Source organism: Nansenia antarctica (assembly GCF_963989245.1).
Source record: "Nansenia antarctica genome assembly, chromosome: 8".
In the NCBI taxonomy this organism is placed as follows: Eukaryota; Metazoa; Chordata; class Actinopteri; order Argentiniformes; family Microstomatidae; genus Nansenia; species Nansenia antarctica.
In genome coordinates, this window is record NC_137678.1 from 52,433,224 (window position 1) to 52,449,793 (window position 16,570).

At 45.8% G+C, this 16,570-nt stretch overlaps 3 protein-coding genes across 3 annotated transcripts in view; 2 read left to right on the top strand and 1 right to left on the bottom strand.

Annotated features, from left to right (window-relative positions):
* The window catches only part of igf1 (insulin-like growth factor 1), a 184,020-nt gene that overhangs the window by 166,352 nt on the left and 1,098 nt on the right, over nucleotides 1–16,570 (top strand). The gene's annotated exons all lie outside the window — the stretch shown is intronic.
* Nucleotides 8,253–8,840, bottom strand: ascl1a (achaete-scute family bHLH transcription factor 1a; the record flags this gene model as incomplete). The annotated part of the gene is made up of 1 exon (XM_080537597.1): nucleotides 8,253–8,840. One exon carries the CDS (start codon nucleotides 8,838–8,840, stop codon nucleotides 8,253–8,255), a length of 588 nt encoding a protein of 195 aa, XP_080393723.1.
* The window catches only part of itfg2 (integrin alpha FG-GAP repeat containing 2), a gene marked incomplete at its 3' end in the record, with an annotated part of 30,892 nt that continues 27,024 nt past the window's right edge, over nucleotides 12,703–16,570 (top strand). The window contains exons 1-6 of the mRNA XM_080538493.1: nucleotides 12,703–12,867; nucleotides 14,122–14,217; nucleotides 14,362–14,403; nucleotides 14,534–14,711; nucleotides 14,832–14,971; nucleotides 15,558–15,715. Of these exons, the coding sequence (XP_080394619.1) occupies nucleotides 12,772–12,867; nucleotides 14,122–14,217; nucleotides 14,362–14,403; nucleotides 14,534–14,711; nucleotides 14,832–14,971; nucleotides 15,558–15,715 (710 nt within the window). The 5' untranslated portion in view covers nucleotides 12,703–12,771. The remainder of the gene's footprint in view (nucleotides 12,868–14,121; nucleotides 14,218–14,361; nucleotides 14,404–14,533; nucleotides 14,712–14,831; nucleotides 14,972–15,557; nucleotides 15,716–16,570) is intronic.

Genomic DNA, 16,570 nt, shown 5'->3' on the forward strand with positions numbered 1-16,570 from the left:
ATACATAGCAACCCCAGAAGAGCCAGTTCTGCATTCCTGTACAGGAGGACGCCAGTGGAACCCTAACCCTCTGTGTCTGTGTGTGGGTGTGTGTGTGTGTGTGTGTGTGTCTGTGTCTGTGTCGTCTCTGTGTCTGTGTCTGTGTGTGTGTGTGTGTGTGTGTGTGTGTGTGTGTCTGTGTCTGTGTCTGTGTCTGTGTGTGGGGGTGTGTGTGTGTGTGTGTCTGTGTCTGTGTCGTCTCTGTGTCTGTGTCTGTGTGTGGGTGTGTGTGAGTGTGTGTGTGTGTCTGTGTCTGTGTCGTCTCTGTGTCTGTGTGTTTTGGTGGTACACATCTCGCAGATGGCTCAGATCACAGCGAATGACTCAGACCACAGTGACACAGAGAATGCAGATTCAGCAACAAGGGTTCACAATCTGAATCCTGCTCACCTGTTCCTACCCTGACCCCCCCCCCCCCTCTCTCCCTGCTCACGCCAGATTTAGATTTAGATATGATCTTTTTTCCCTCTCTCCCTCAGACCTCTTCTTTTAGGATCTCCTTCACCACTCTCGACGCAGTGCGCCTGCACGCAGTGCCGCTGTGGGGGCCCGCTCAAACCCCCCTTTTCTCCTGTCCTCCAGTTTAGTCTGGGTCAGCACATATTTGCGTCCCGACAGACACGGTTGTCCCTCACCTCATCGTACCCCGACCCCCCCCCCCCGACGAGGAGCGACCGCCCAAAACGGACGGCCACATTACGTAAGCGAGAAGAAGAAGAAGTCTGCTGGGTTCGTCCTCGGCGGGGTGCCTGAGGAGGACCAACAAAAGAAGTGGGTTAGTCTGCTATTATCCTCCCCCCCCGGTCCCTCCCCCCCCGGTCTCTCGTTTTGGAGGCCAGCTATTATCACGCCAGTGTCCCCTCTCTTCCCGCACCGGCGTTTTCGGGGGCTCTTTTACGGCAAAACCAAGTACAATTAACGATCATTAGCTGCCCTGTCTACACTCGTTCTCGTCAAGCCCCTTGCCGGCGCCCCGGGCTGGGGGAACTGGGCCAATCACAGCGCCCGGGGGCACTCAGGCGTGCGCTCAACCCGGTGGCGGAGCACAGGGCCCATTCTTCGGGGCTAACAGGCCCATTCAGCGGGCGAGCGGGGAGGGATACTCATTAACACGCGGGGGCTCGTTAGAGAGAGAGGGGGGGGATGGCCGTCGCCGTGCCACACGCTGGACAGGAGAGGTCTGTCTCTCCACACAATCGTTTGTGTCCGTCCCGGCGTCCCCCCGTCCCCCGTCCCCACCCCGTCGAATTATCCGAGCGAGGGCTAGATTGTGTCGTCGGTCAGAGAAGTCGTGGTCACATTGCACCAGAGCGTGCCCCTCTTCTCCTGCCCTCTCTGTGTTTCTGTGTCTCTGCCTCTACCCCCAACCCCTCACCCCACCATCCCAACCCCTCCACCCCTCCACACCTCCTCCACCCCCCCACCCACACTGTCCCCCCCCAAACCCAGAGAGGGTTTTATCCGTTACAGTGGCGGGATGTCCCTGTGTCCGCGGTCATTGTCTGGGTGGCAGGGCGCTGTGAGCAACCACAATGGGCTCAGAACACTTTACCATCACGCTGCGCCACATGGGAGACCCCCGCCAAAAAACACTCCCGCCACAGGAGCCGGACCTCCCTGACCCTGACAGGGCCCTCCGTCTGTCTACCCCGGGCAGGCTACCGCGCTGTTTACCCTCTCTCTGTTTACCCTCTCTCTCTGTTTACCCTCTCTCTGTTACCCTCTCTCTCTGTTACCCTCTCTCTCTGTTTACCCTCTCTCTCTTTTACCCTCTCTCTCTCTTACGCTCTCTCTCTGTTACCCTCTCTCTCTTACCCTCTCTCTCTTACCCTCTCTCTCTGTTTACCCTCTCTCTCTTTCACCCTCTCTCTCTTACCCTCTCTCTCTGTTTACCCTCTCTCTCTTACCCTCTCTCTCTGTTACCCTCTCTCTCTTACCCTCTCTCTCTTACCCTCTCTCTCTGTTTACCCTCTCTCTCTTACCCTCTCTCTCTTACCCTCTCTCTTTTACCCTCTCTCTTTCACCCTGGCCCATGGTCAAGTCCAGGGAGAGGGGGATGGTGGATGGAGGTTGATCTTGACCATAATGTGTTGGTCGACACGACTAGGTTGATCCAACAAGAGGGGGATGTTTAACTTGATGTTAGGGACCAAGAGGGCTCAGTTTTGCAGAAGCATGGTCGCCTCTGGAATGACTGCTGTTCCTCCTGAGACATCTACTGCCCCCCAGCACTGCGTCTCCTGAAGACACCCGCTTTTCCCCTCTACTGTGTCCCCTAAAAACTTCTATTGCCCCCCTACTGTTTCTCTGTTTCTCCAGTGTCTATATAAAAAAAATAAAAAATACCTAGGTTTAGAAGAAGGTGATAGAAGAAGGTTTTTCCTTCTATCAATGGCCCCGGGCCTGAGCTGGATTACTCTTCCTGCTACGACTGGTGGATTGATGATTCACTTGCTTAGTATTCAAATGTATTGATTGTAAGTCGCTTTGGAATAAGGCGTCTGCTAAATGGCAAAAATGTAAATGTGAATGTAATGTGTGTCTCTTCTTACAGTGAGTTCATGGATGACTGTTGCGTGTGTGTCTGTTCTCACAGTGAGTTCATGGATGACTGTTGCGTGTGTGTCTGTTCTTACAAGTGAGTTCATGGATGACTGTTGCGTGTGTGTCTGTTCTTACAGTGAGTTCATGCGCTCCCTGATCAGCAAGATGGATTTCTGCTCTCTGGAACTGAAGCTCTACAAAGCAAAGGTAACAAGACAAGTTTGGTTTGAATTACCCAAAGGCTTGTTGATTCGCCAAATGTTAAAAAAAAAAAAAAAAATGGGGGGGGGGATTGGGGGTGGGGGGCCTGGGGCAGGGGGGGGGGCAGACTTCATAGTGCTCCATCCACAAATCGAGCATATACCTTCACATTTCGCACACACACATTGATCATGTCATGCACACACACATGCTCCCTACCTACAGTACAGTACAGCCCCCCCCCCCCCCCCACCCCTGCTTTCATGGTCCCCAGGGGGGGGGGTTCTAATTACAGTGAAATAAAGAGACTGGTAAACAAGAGCAATTCAAATGCTAAGCTTAGTAAAACTAGCTTTTTCCCCCTAAGAAGTACCAAGTACCATGTAAAGAAATGAAGGAGTTGAGAAGAGGGTAGAGGTGCTTTTCGCTTTCATGGATTACAAGCAGCCTTAATCTCATTAAAGAGCCCAGCGGCGGTGTTCATCCCGCCCGCTCCGCCTGCCCTGTAATCAGCCGGAGACACCCTGCTCATCTCAGATGGACCGGCAGGGCTGCCGACAAGAACACGGGCCATTCACTAACCAAAGGCAGCCCCGTCAACATCCAAACAGGGGAGGTGCAGGCATCTGAAAGGCAGAGAGGAACATGAAAGCTGGTGGCCATGGGTATGGAAACCGAGCCCCCTGGCCAGGTTAGGGGGAAAAGCTTTGTAATTATAGAGCTGCTATGGTGGGGATAGGGTGGTTAAACTGGAGAGGTTGGAAGGGAAGAAATGGGCTAATTGCCAGGGGATTATACCCCCCCCTCCCCCCCCAATTATTACCTAGGATGCATTTAACTGTGCAAACAGGTGCACTCATACAAGAGTAGAAACAGACCGATGTAACCTGAACCCTCTCAGGAAAGAAAGACACACACATGCACATATACACACACACACACACACACACACACACACACACACACCCGCACGCACGCATGCACACACAATGCTGCCCTGACTGCATGTCCAGCCTGTTTCATATTGAAAAGGCCTCTCTTTTCTCCTGCGTATTGACCTGTGTGTGTTTGGTACTTTACAGCGGCTGTTCCTGTTCCTCCTGGAGGGGCAGACAGGGGGCGCTGTGGGCCAGCAGCAGGGCTGCATCAGCGCAGAGCAGCTTCTGGTGGAGCTGAAGGCCGGAGGCATCCAGCGGGATCACGAAGAGGCCGTCAGACGGCAGCTCCGACACATCCGCTCCCTCGACCTGATGGACTTCCTGGCCTACCTGCCCCTGTTTGTCCTCATCCACAACTCTGTCATCAACAACCCCCTGGATGACAGCAGCAACCTGTGACATCATAGCCAGCTCATTTAAATGGTAAATGGACTGACTTATATAGCGCTTTACAACGGCCTCTCATTCAACCATTCAGACACACATTCACACACCAATGGCGGCAAGCTACCATGCAAGGCGCTGGCCCGCTCACTGGGAGCAATTTTGGGGTTCAGTGTCTTGCCCAAGGACACTTCGACTTGTGGCGAGCCGGGGGTTCGAACCGCCGATCTGCCAACCTTGCGATCAGTAGACGACAGCTCTACCTCCTGAGACACAGCCGCCCCTACTAACACAGGGCCACACGGAGCCCTTCGGAGCCATGTTCATGTATCAACGATCCACCCACGTGACATTGTTGCATATCTTCAATACAATAAAATGCTTTTTGATGTGGAACTTTTTTCTAAAGACACCATTTTCTTGAGAGGGTGGACATAGCCTGAGCTGGAGAATGGAGTGCTGTCTATGGTACTGAAATATGCAGAGCTTTCTAGTTAAAGTCATCTACTGAATGTAATCTACTGAATGTAATCTACTGAATGGGAATACAGTTAACTTCATATTCAGACCCTGCTCATGAAGTTCAGAAGTCTTACCTGAGATATGTTACACTTAAAGCAAACGTTTGCACATAGGCCGATCTACCACTGACACCTGATTTACACCTGTTTTTTTCAATAGCTTTTCAACTATTCAGGACGGGTAAATCCGTGCTGAATATACTTTAGTTTTTTTTTTTATTGTTTTGTCGTGTAGTCCGATGGGATCATGAAGTTATCGTTTGTGTTGTCTTGATTGTGAAGTGAGTGAAAAAGGAAAAAGAAGTTTAACCAGCTATGCGCTGCCCTCAATCGTGTAATTTAACCACACTTTACATTTTACACCAACTCTCATGTCCTGATTTGAACCGACTTGCTTTATTGTCTGCAAAAAGGACAGTAACTGAATAAATGAGGCATTACTTAAATGCCCCTTGTATTTTTCAGATGTCTCCCTCAGCTTAAGGTGAGAGGGCCCTGCAAGAAATCCGCAATTAGATACGGCAGTTCCCTGGTTAATTTCGCTTGACAGAGTCGAGGAGGAAAGCGTTAATGCGCTCAGACAGGCGGTCACAGAACTGTTCAGACCATTCTCTGCTGTTTGATGGTCGGATTCATATAACTTCTCTAACCCAATAGTGGTATGCCTACACAGATTCTGATTTTTGTATTGATTTTTTTTTTATGTTATTGTCTGTCTTGGTAAATCCAAAATAACTTTGTCTCATCAATGGATTTAGAATTCTCCCCTGAAGGTTAAAGCAATGGATACTACGCATGCCTTTACATGTTTCAAAACAAAATGTAGGCCTATAGGCTGAGGCTCTCTTCACGCGCAATATTCAATGTCTTTTCCAGAATAAATCATTAATAACACCTATAGGCTATCCATGCTGTTTAACTCGGTGTCAAGGAATGTGCTACTGGCAACAGCTCTCAGATATAGATAGCGGTGAACAATACCTATAGCGCTCTTTGATGAGATCCCCAGAGCTTTCATGCAACAAATGGTTTAACTTCAGGCAGGCGCTGTTTTTTCCCTTTTCCCATGCAGGGACAGTTCGTGAGTTTAGAATGATAAGGTTCTATCTCCGTTTAGGGTAGTTCAGAGATATTGAGCGTCAAAGTGTTTACATTCCATTATGTTTTGTGAGATGGAACCTTTGTATTTTATGAATTACTAACTCAAAAATGTCAAATTTTTTAAAATGACACCACACAGGCATTAATAAACACCTAATGGATCCGATTATGTAAAAAACTCAATTTTGACAAAAATGGAGATAGAACCTTATAATTCTAACGTCACGAAATGGTTTAACTTCAGGCAGGCGCTGTTTTTCCCCTTTCCCCATCCCGGGACAGTTGAGGAGCGCTAGTCGCGCGCGGCTGTCAGAAGGCACACGCCGTCAACCCATTCAATGCGTCTCCACTCGACCACTGCAGCCCCATTCACTCATTAAACCAGGCACACGCCCCGCTGCAAACGCGTCTCTACCTGTCAAACTCGATAGCTCTTTTGCCGGCATAAATATACCCCCCTGAACAATTCATAAACAATGTACATTTTTAGATATTTAACTGTATTTTTGCTGCTTTGTTTCATTAAAGACATTAGCAGATTTGGTGCAAATGCATCGTTTTTACTGCTGGAATATGTTGTTGTTGTTGTTTTATTGTTTATTGTTTTGGTTTATTGTTTTATTTTATTGTTTATTGTTATGGTTTATTGTTTATTATTAGAGAAGTGTCTCTTCTCTAATAGTTTGTTGTTGTTGTTGTTTTTATTTTATTTTATTTTTTTATTGATCCGTTTCCCCCGTTGTTTTGTTTATAGCAGGCTTATCTGATCAACAGTTGTGTATGCTAATAGCTAATTATGGGTTCGATGACAAACCAGCGTGCAACTTTTATTGAACACTGTAGTTTATGTTTGCTGTTTTTATCCATTAACCCCACCCCAGAATAAAGTTCCAAAAGATATTGGCATGTTTCTGAAACATTTTAAAGGTTTAGTTAACCCCACAAAAGTACAGGCCTATGTTATTTTGTGGTGAGTGTTGGTTCAGATTCTGGCATAGTTGGAGACTTTTCAAGCGTTGTCTTTGTCTATACCGCTGCGTCTTGCGCACGAGAACGTTGAGCTGGTGAACAACAGAATCCTCATGTCTGCAGTGAATTATCCGATTCAAGACACGTCTTTGCCAACCTTACTATATGTGTTCTTTGGGGGAAAACGGAGCAATGTTGAGGAATTCGGTTTTGTTGAAGAGTATACATTTATATGGATGTCAAAACCGTATTTCTTATTTCAAAATAGATATATTGAATGACAATTAGGTCGCGCGTAAAAGTGCTATGAGATCAAATGTCTTGGTGGAATTTTACGTAAAAGTTTTTTTTATTTTTTTTATGCTGCAAGACTGCATACACTTATTGTCTATGTACCGGAATACAGTACATGCTCCCTCTATGAAAGTGGTGTCTGGCTAAATGTGTCAAGTGTAAAATGCAAACATAAGTAGTAAAGAGATGAAAGCGGAATTCTTGAGAAAGGTTTTATTATGAGACTAGAGTGTAGAAAATATGGTTAGAGGCGTTTCTCTTTTCAACCAACATCGTATAAGTAAGGCAATGTAGAGCTGGCAGTATATAGAGAGGTACAATGCATCGCCATTGTGCTCTGTTTGGACAATAGCTGCATAACCTTTGATCATTGTGAACTCCATGACATAATACAATAACATGTATTTCCTATTAAATAAGACACATTGGTGCTAAAATAAAACGTCGGAGTGTCAAACCCCTTCTTGAAACCTCATTAACCATACACAGAATAGCCAGCTGCAGAGCATAATAGACTACAAGTCTAAATAGGCAAGAGGTAATAAGCAACGTAATAATCAATATATTGTCAAAATATATACAAAAGAATGTGTACAAAACATCTATAAATCTCTTACATACAAAAATATTTTAATGTTTGATATAGAATTTCATATAATAAAATCCGCAAAGTTGGAAGCATTTTTAGAATTAAATGTCACAGAAGTTTAAAAAGAGGGTTGGTGTTCTTTGATTGGATTTAGCATAGTTTGAGAGCAACATTTTAAAATAATGTTTTGTGTGCTATAATGTCGTATAAAGTCACTTTTTGAAATGTTGTTTTCATGGGCGAATGCGCTGGAAGTTGGGATTCCCACGCTGTCAGCCTGGAGAGCCGTCTTCTTCTTAAGTCCTTTGGCGCTTGACGCCGGCCTGAGGTCCGCAGTTTGTCCGATTGCAAGGCCGCTTCTTTAGGTGGACTGGGCCGTGCGTCTGGAGAAAGAGCAAAACGCACGCAAACGCATGGGCATCTTGATCTGGGACCCTCCTCTGGGACCCTCCCAGGCGCATGCTGAGTATAGCAAATTATTCAGCTGATCCATATTTCTGTAAGGACAAATAAGTTAAAAAAATAAAAATAAAAAAGTCAGACATCCGTTCAGTAATTATAGACCACATTTCATTTAGGGACATTTATGGTCCTGATAATAATGTTTATGATTATGATAATAAAGAGAACTGTTATGATATTTAATAGGCTCATTCTTACCTTATGGAAGGCTCAGAACCAGTTGGTGAAGTCCAGGAGTTCCTGTTCCTCGGGGCTGAGGGGGTCGTAGGACCCTTCGTCGGAGGAGTAGGAGGACACAGGGGAGCCTGCCATGGAGTTCATGTCGTTGGCGTAATTCTGTGAGATGGTGGGCGACATGACCCCGGACTGAAACGCTGCGCTCACGGCGTCGTGTTCATCTAACAGTTGTTGGAGTGCGCGAATGTACTCTACCGCTGAGCGTAAAGTCTCCACTTTGCTCATCTTCTTGTTGGCCGCGCCGTTGGGGACGTGCTCCCGGAGGTTGGCGAAGCCGTTATTGACCAGCTTCACCCTGTTGCGCTCCCTCTCGTTCCTCCGCGCCACGGCGTGCGGCTGTTGTTGGGGCAGGCTGTACCCGAAGCCCGCAAAGTTCAGCCTCCTCTTGCATCTCAACAACTCCGGCGAGGATGAACGCTGTCTCTTGGACGCCGACTTGCCGCTGCCCTGGCTGCTGGTCGGGCTGAGCTGGATGCTCTGTGCAGAGGCAGCGAAGAAGCAGGCGGGCGGCATGAACTGCTGTTGGCTGACGTTTATTTCCATCTTGGCTGTGATGTCCATTGGCAATCAATGAAAAAAAGAAAAAAAGTCGCAGAGAATCACAAAGTATTCTTTGGAGCGATCGGTGGCCGTGCGTCCTGCTCGTGGCGTTCACGTGTGGATTAATGCTGCACTTTCTTTGCCTTGTTGTCTTGTGGGCTTCTGCTTCGCACACTCCTCAGGCTGCACTGAGTCCCAAGGAAGGGCAGTAGCGGGGCTTTTCAATTCCCTGGCAGCCCCCCACGCCGGACCGGACCACGCCTCCTCTCGTTGTTGCATTCACCTTGGCTGCTGCGCTGTTGCAATGCGTACGCCGGACGCGTGCCACTTCAACCGCTGAACAAACAGTTCGCAAAAGCACAACTGGTCGCAGCTTGTAGACTTGTATAGCCGTTTTGGAGTTTTGACCAGTTGTAGTAGTATTCGTGTTTCAGTTATAAAAGTTGAATTGTCCATTTAAATCTCAATTAGAGGAACATGTAATTAAATCTCCTCAGTTTAAACAAATAGGAAAGTATTTACGAACTAACTTTTGACGGAATTCTGGAAAAAGATGGTGCTTTCTTTGCCTTACACTCTACGATGTCTATAGCCAAGACATTTCATGTGCTGAACAATTTGTGTATCTGCGATCATCGTTTTTGAAGTAACTTCTTCACTTGCAACCTATGCACTTTTATGAAACGCTCATTACTAAACAGGGAAAGCCAGAAAGTAGAATATGATTTAGTCTATATGTCCATGATATGCCCACATATTTGGTATTATTAGTTTGAACTTTCGAAAGAAGTCTAGGCAAAACAAATGCACGCAGTTCACTATCCAAACTGGACCAAAAGGTAGTGCTGAAAAACAGCCCTGCACAGAGCCCAGTGTCGGCTACTGAAGGCGTCCTAGCAGTGCTACAAAACTTCTTATCAAAGATATCAAGATTAGCCTGCTTGGTTTCATTGCCTGAGTCAATCACTCAGGTGTAGTTTATGGGACAAGTCCCCATGCATAGCTGAACGTTTTTTGAAAACTCTCGTCAGGTTGGCGCAAGTTAGTGGACCCGTCTTGGTTGAGCCATACAGTTTATTGTTAACACTTTTACAGCCACATTTGAATGCTTCTTTCAAAGAATAGAGCTTTGTCCATGCAGAGGCGAATTTTCCACTTTCATTAGAGCCAATCATCACCATCGTAGAGGCGGAACTGAAGGGTAAATCTGTGGAGGGGGCCACAAGAGGCTCGCATTCGAGGATGTTTTGTGTATGATTTGATACACCCTATTTTGTTACAGTAGACTCGACACAGTGTATTTCGACAATTTTTGTTTCTTTTAAAGGGGAGCATAATAGAACATGTCTTTCACTCAGGACAAAACCAACCGACTCTACTCATGGCGATGAATGAATGAATGAATGAGTGAGTGTGTGTACGTGCGTGTGTGTGTGTGTGTGTGTGTGTGTGTGTGTGTGTGTGTGTGTGTGTGTGTGTGTGTGTGTGCGTGCGTGTGCGTGCGTGTGTTGTAGGCCTAATAAATTGTGCAATTTCTCTGTGTTGGCTGTGGGCATTCAAGATCAAGCTTGCATTGAAAAACCCATGCAGCCCCCACCAACTTTTCTTTTCTTTTCCCTCCCCTTTTTGGCACAGCAAGAGAGTTTAGAAAAGAAGCGTGGGTTCTATTCAGCTCCCCCCAACCCCCTCGCCATCGCCGGGCTTTCTGAAACCTATCTACCATGCCTTGTCAGTGCGGTTCCAGGGTCCAATTAGCGCTTTGTAAAGACTTTTTTTTCGCCCGCGATCTTCCAGAGGCAGGGCCGAGCGCTCCCTCCGGTTGAAGGTTCCAGTCATAGCTTGGTGTAAAAATTACTATGACATCTCAGATGAGTTTTGTTTTATTATCTCTCAGTAAACTCCAAAAAGAAGGGAAAAGGCGGAGGTGTTTCAATAGCTCCATTGAAACACCTCCGCCTTTTCCCTTCTTTTTGGGAGTTTACTGAGAGATAATAAAACAAAACTCATAAGGAATAAGGAACCATTTGTCCCCTTTATAAAAGAGTGTGTGATAATGTGGGATTAATTTTCAATTTGTTAGCTGTTAAAATAAACGGTGTTGTTGTTTATGTGGTCGATTAGAATCGCCCAGAACTCTTTGTATGTGCAGTTATTTCTGCAGGTGCAATACAAGAAGAAACTGAATGCTAATTGGAGATAGACGCTTATTAAATGAATGAAACAAAAAGTTTTTAAAAAAAGTAAAAATGTTTTATATTGTTAGGACATAATGTATGTCCTATTGCAACACACACCAGTCCATTATCATTCCAAGGTTTGCCTAAACATTGTATCAACATGCATCTGGCGTAGCCTAGTCAACATAATGTTTAGTTGTAGACCTATACTTTTAAGAAAAAAGTTATATTATAGCCTAATAATGCACATTGGCTAATTAATTAATAACACGTGTATAAAACGTTTGGAGTGAACGACAGATGCCAGCGCGAGGTGTGTCTCCCCCCATTCTGAATCAACTTGTTGAGGCGTTCATCTGACCATGCGCTGAATTTGATGTCAAATTCCGATTCACCATATCGTGAGCTTAGAATGATAAGGTTCTATCTCCGTTTAGGGCAGATCAGAGATATTGAGCGTCAAAGTTTTTACATTCCATTATGTTTTGTGAGATGGAACCTTTGTATTTTATGAATTACTAACTAAAAAATGTCAACATTTAAAAAAACAACACCACACAGGCATTAATAAACACCTACTGGATCAGATTATGTAAAAAACTCAATTTTGACAAAAATGGAGATAGAACCTTATAATTCTAACGTCACGATATAGGCAGTGGCGGTGCAGAGGACTGGACGGGACGAAGCGCGAGCAGAGGGCCTATCTGGGACCAATGACGTGCAGCCGTTTAATGGGTCATGACTACCTGTTTTCCCCTTTGTTTGGACACGCGCACACGCACGCACACGCACGCACACACACACACACACACGCACACGCACACACGCACACGCGCACACACACACACACACACACACACACACGCACGCACACACACACACACACACACACACACACACACACACACACACACACACACACACACACACACACACACACACACACACACACACACACACACACACACACACACACCGCGTGCCCTTAGCAAATATTTAGCATGTCCCTCAATGTGTTATTTATATAGGCCAACAAAGGTCGAGTTATGCCTGGCCTGTTTCTGCGTGCAACAAAACCAACCACAGGCTAAAGCGTGATAGGGAAGCCTTGGTTCATATACATGAACATTTGCATTGTATTACTTCCCGAGTCCATTATTCAAAGAGTATAAAGTCTTGAAGGAGTATAAAGCTCCTGCACAGTAGGCCTATGACAAGTTGGAATACCAGTTATAAAATGTCCATTGCATTGCAGCGCCCCCTAGAGGAGACTATTGGCAATCATGTAAGCCTAGCCTCTTTTCTGCACTCTGGTGAGACACCGCTAGGTGGCAGAGTTGTATCACTACTGGATACTGCAAATGATGTGTTCTCCTTGGCATAGGCTACTAAATACAAATGGGAGGTGTTGTTATAACGTTTTACATTTCTTACTGTTAAACACATTTGAAATTGTATTTGTATTTGTCGTTACTGCATGTATCCGGAGTGGTAGGTAAAATAGCATGCCTAGTTTATTTGTTATCTAACTTCCTCGTTCGATTCAAACATCCTTCAAATCCTCTTGTTATACGAAACGCCATCACACGCTGTTGAGCTTCCGTACTGTTTTGGTCATGTGCTTTGTGTTTACCTTTTGGTTCAGGAAGAGCGGTGTTGCAGGCGTTTTCAGAGGTGCACAGAAAGTGAACCACAGAGCTCTCATCGTGTGTGGTTACAACTAGCTAACGGATAGCTTTATTACAGCTCAGACGACGCATGGATCTGGTGATATGCGGTCCCTAAGCTATGTCCAGCGTGTTAGCTTGGATTTCACAGGAACCCTGTTCCCCCATGCAATTTGTCTCGGAGATGCTGACAATGATTCGGTAAAATATGTTCAGATCTATGTGACTTCTATGTAAGCTCGCAATAAACGATAGAGGATTGTTGCCCATATTTTAGTGTGCGGATGAGCGGTGGTATATTCACTATTTTGATAGATCTATGTAACTTAAGATCATCATTATTCATTCGTAGTTTGCTCCTTTTTAACTACTTTCCTTGTTCTCAAATGTGTCTCAAGTCCCTTAGTGTTTGACAGTAGTAATCCTTCATCCCTCGCCTTACCTAGACAAACTAACTGCCTTGTTGACGCAAACATAAAGTCAGGGTTCCCACGGGTTCTTGAAACCCTTGAAAGTTTGTGAATTTGAGAAGAAAAAAAAAAGGTCTTAAAAGTTTTTGAAAATAGACATGGGTCACTGAAAGTGCTTGAATTCCCCTCTCTCTCTCTCTCTCTCTCTCTCTCTCTCTCTCTCTCTCTCTCTCTCTCTCTCTCTCTCTCTCTCTCTCTCTCTCTCTCTAAAAAAAAACATGTATATTCAAAAATGTTTTACTTAGCTCGTCAACAAGTCTCTTTATTGCTTAACTTTATAAATATTTCACGATATATTGTTTTGCTGTGCTGTGGTAGAGAAGGCATCTAGTGTTCACACATTCAAGCCTCTCTTTTTAATTGTTGTCTGTGAGCGGATAGTTCCTATTATATACATTGTAAATAACCCCAAGAAAAGTTATTATTTTATGTTGATTAACCTGCCATACATTTGTAAACTGCTTTGTTATGTGATTCATATGTTGTTTGAATAGGATATCGGTGACTTTTATTTTGAAGAGCTTTAGGCAAATGTGTATATGTACTTTGGTTTGATTAGGCTTCCGTAGTTAGGAAGCTCACACAAGTTTACCTTTTGGTGCTGGACAAAAAAGAGATTGACGGTAAAGGAAGACAGTTTAATGGACCCGTATGAGGCCATAAGTTCTTACGGTGCAATCTATGGTGCAATTTATTTGATTGTTTGATTATCACATGTGGACTTTCAAGGTTCAATAAAGGAAAGAAGAAGGAAATAAACACTTTAAGTTACAGCAGTAAGTCTCAAGCCTTTTCATATACGGGGATCCGTTACATACATTCTCATCTAGATCTGTCTTAAACTATGCCGTGTTGGGTCCTTGAATTTGAGGGAATTGAGTCTTGAAAGTCCCTGAAAGGTGCTTGAATGTGATGTTTCAGAAGGTGTGGGAGGAACCCTGTAAACTGTGTCTGTGTCTTGAACTGTTGTCTCAACGTGTTGTAGCTGAACGAGCTGGTTGTGGGTGACACAAGTGGAAAGCTGCTTGTCTACAAAAATGATGACTGCAAGCCCTGGATCACCAGAGCATGTGTTGGCATGGTGAGTGTCATGTTAAAAGATATTATTATTATTATCATTATTATTATTATAGGACCACTCTTTTAAAGTCATGATGGTTATGGAACTGTTTGTGTGATCAAAAACCATTGAAGTGAACTGTCTATTTGTGTTGTTTATTTGTAGCTCACCTGTGTTGCCATTGGAGATGTTTGCAATAAAGGAAAAGTGAGTTACCCAACCCAAGTGCTTGTAAACGCTCTCCAGTTAGAACGATGATATCCATCAACCTCTGTGTGATTTCCACCCTCACGTTTCATGAGTACTGACTGATTCATCACCTTCACTTCTCTGTCAGAACTTTGTAGTGGCTGTGGGAGCGGAGGGATGGTTCCACCTGTTTGACCTGACAGGTGTCGGCGCAGCCAAGGCAGACTCCTCCAGCCTGCAGGACACTCTGTTCTTTGACGACCAGAAGCCCTGCTTCACACAGCACATCCCTGCCAACACTAAAGTCATCCTGATCAGTGACATAGGTAAGAGCTATGTTCTACATGTTCAATGCAGGAGTTTGACCCATTTTATCGTAGTTAAAGATGCTTAAGACATTGTGTGTGTGTGTGTGTGTGTGTGTGTGTGTTGGGCCCCCCCTGAAGATGGGGATGGCCGCAATGAGCTGGTGGTGGGCTACACAGACCGCGTGGTTCGAGCGTTCCGCTGGGAGGAGCCGTCTGACGCCTCGGACCCGGGCTCTGGACAGCTGGTCCTGCTGAAGAAGTGGCTCCTGGAAGGACAGGTACCGCTAACACACACACACACACACACCCACCCTCCCGCATGCACGCACGCACGCACGCACACACACACACACACCCTCCCGCATGCATGCACGCACGCACGCACGCACACACACACCCACCCTCCCGCATGCATGCACGCACGCACACACACACACACCCACCCTCCCGCATGCACGCACACACACACACAAACACACACACACACACACACACACACACACACACACACACACCCTCCCGCATGCATGCACGCACGCACGCACGCACACACACACACACACCCTCCCGCACGCACGCACACACACACTCACCCACCCACCCGCACGCACGCACGCACACACACACACACACACACACACACACACCCACCCACCCTCCCGCACGCACACACACACACCCACCCTCCCGCGCACGCCCGCCCGCCCGCCCCCCCCCTTCTAAACCTAGGTTTAAAAAAAAATATATATTAGACACTGGAGGAACAGAGAAACAGTACAAGGGGGCAATAGAAGGTTTTAACACGCACACACACACACACACACACACGGTGTGTCACCTGTGTCTCCTGGTGTCTGTCTGCAGGTGGACAGTCTGTCAGTGAACCCTGGGCCGGAGGGTCAGCCTGAGCTGATGGTGTCCCAGCCTGGCTGCGGCTACGCCATCCTGCTGTGCTGCTGGACGCACCAGGGGTCCCCTGCTGCTCCCGGGGCGGGGGAAGAGGCCCCGCCCACTCCTGGGGGGTAGGGACCACCACACATTCACAAGCATGAATTAATAATCATAATAATAATAATAACTTTTATTTGTATAGTGCTTTTCCTGCAAACGTTGCAGCTCAAAGTGCTCCAATCATTATATAATTGTAATTTAATTATTTAGTCATTTAAAGGCAATATTATTAAAAAGATGGGTTTTTAGTCTTGACTTGAACATATGTGCTGAGGTTGCATCCCTAAAGCCAGGTACACACATAAAGATTATCTGGCCGATTTTGGCCCGATTTTCCCCCTTCTGACCAAAGACAGAAAACGCCAGATTATGCGGGGTACACACATAAGGATTCTTTGGCCGGTTTTCGGATGTCTGAAAACGACAGAAAACGCCCGGTTATCAGATGGATCTTAACATTTTCCAATAACAGAATCCTGTGGTGTGAGGTGTGTTAAGAGTCACTTCTCTTCAATTGTGCAATCAACTCTCCCGGCAACCTGTTCGGAAAATGGGCGTGGCCGGCAATCGTAAATGTGAAATGCGTTCAATACTTCCGACCAGAAACCATAGGGTTGCCAGATTGTTTGGTGAAATTAGCGGTTTTAGAGAGAAATCTCGCGTGAACCCATCGTTTTTAATATTGCCTTTATGGATATGATTTTGTTTGTGGTTTATTTTCTCTTATTGACATGGCTTGGGGAACGAGACTAGAGAGTTTGGAGTCTGTCGTAACGAACATCTTTATGTCTGTGGGGTGCTGAAATGGGGAAATTCGCGCACACCACACACCACACGATCAAGGCTGTTCAAATCCAAGATTTTGTTTCTTCATGTGTGGGGTCTGTCTCAGATAAGATTTCTGTTAAGATTTAGAAATTCCTTAT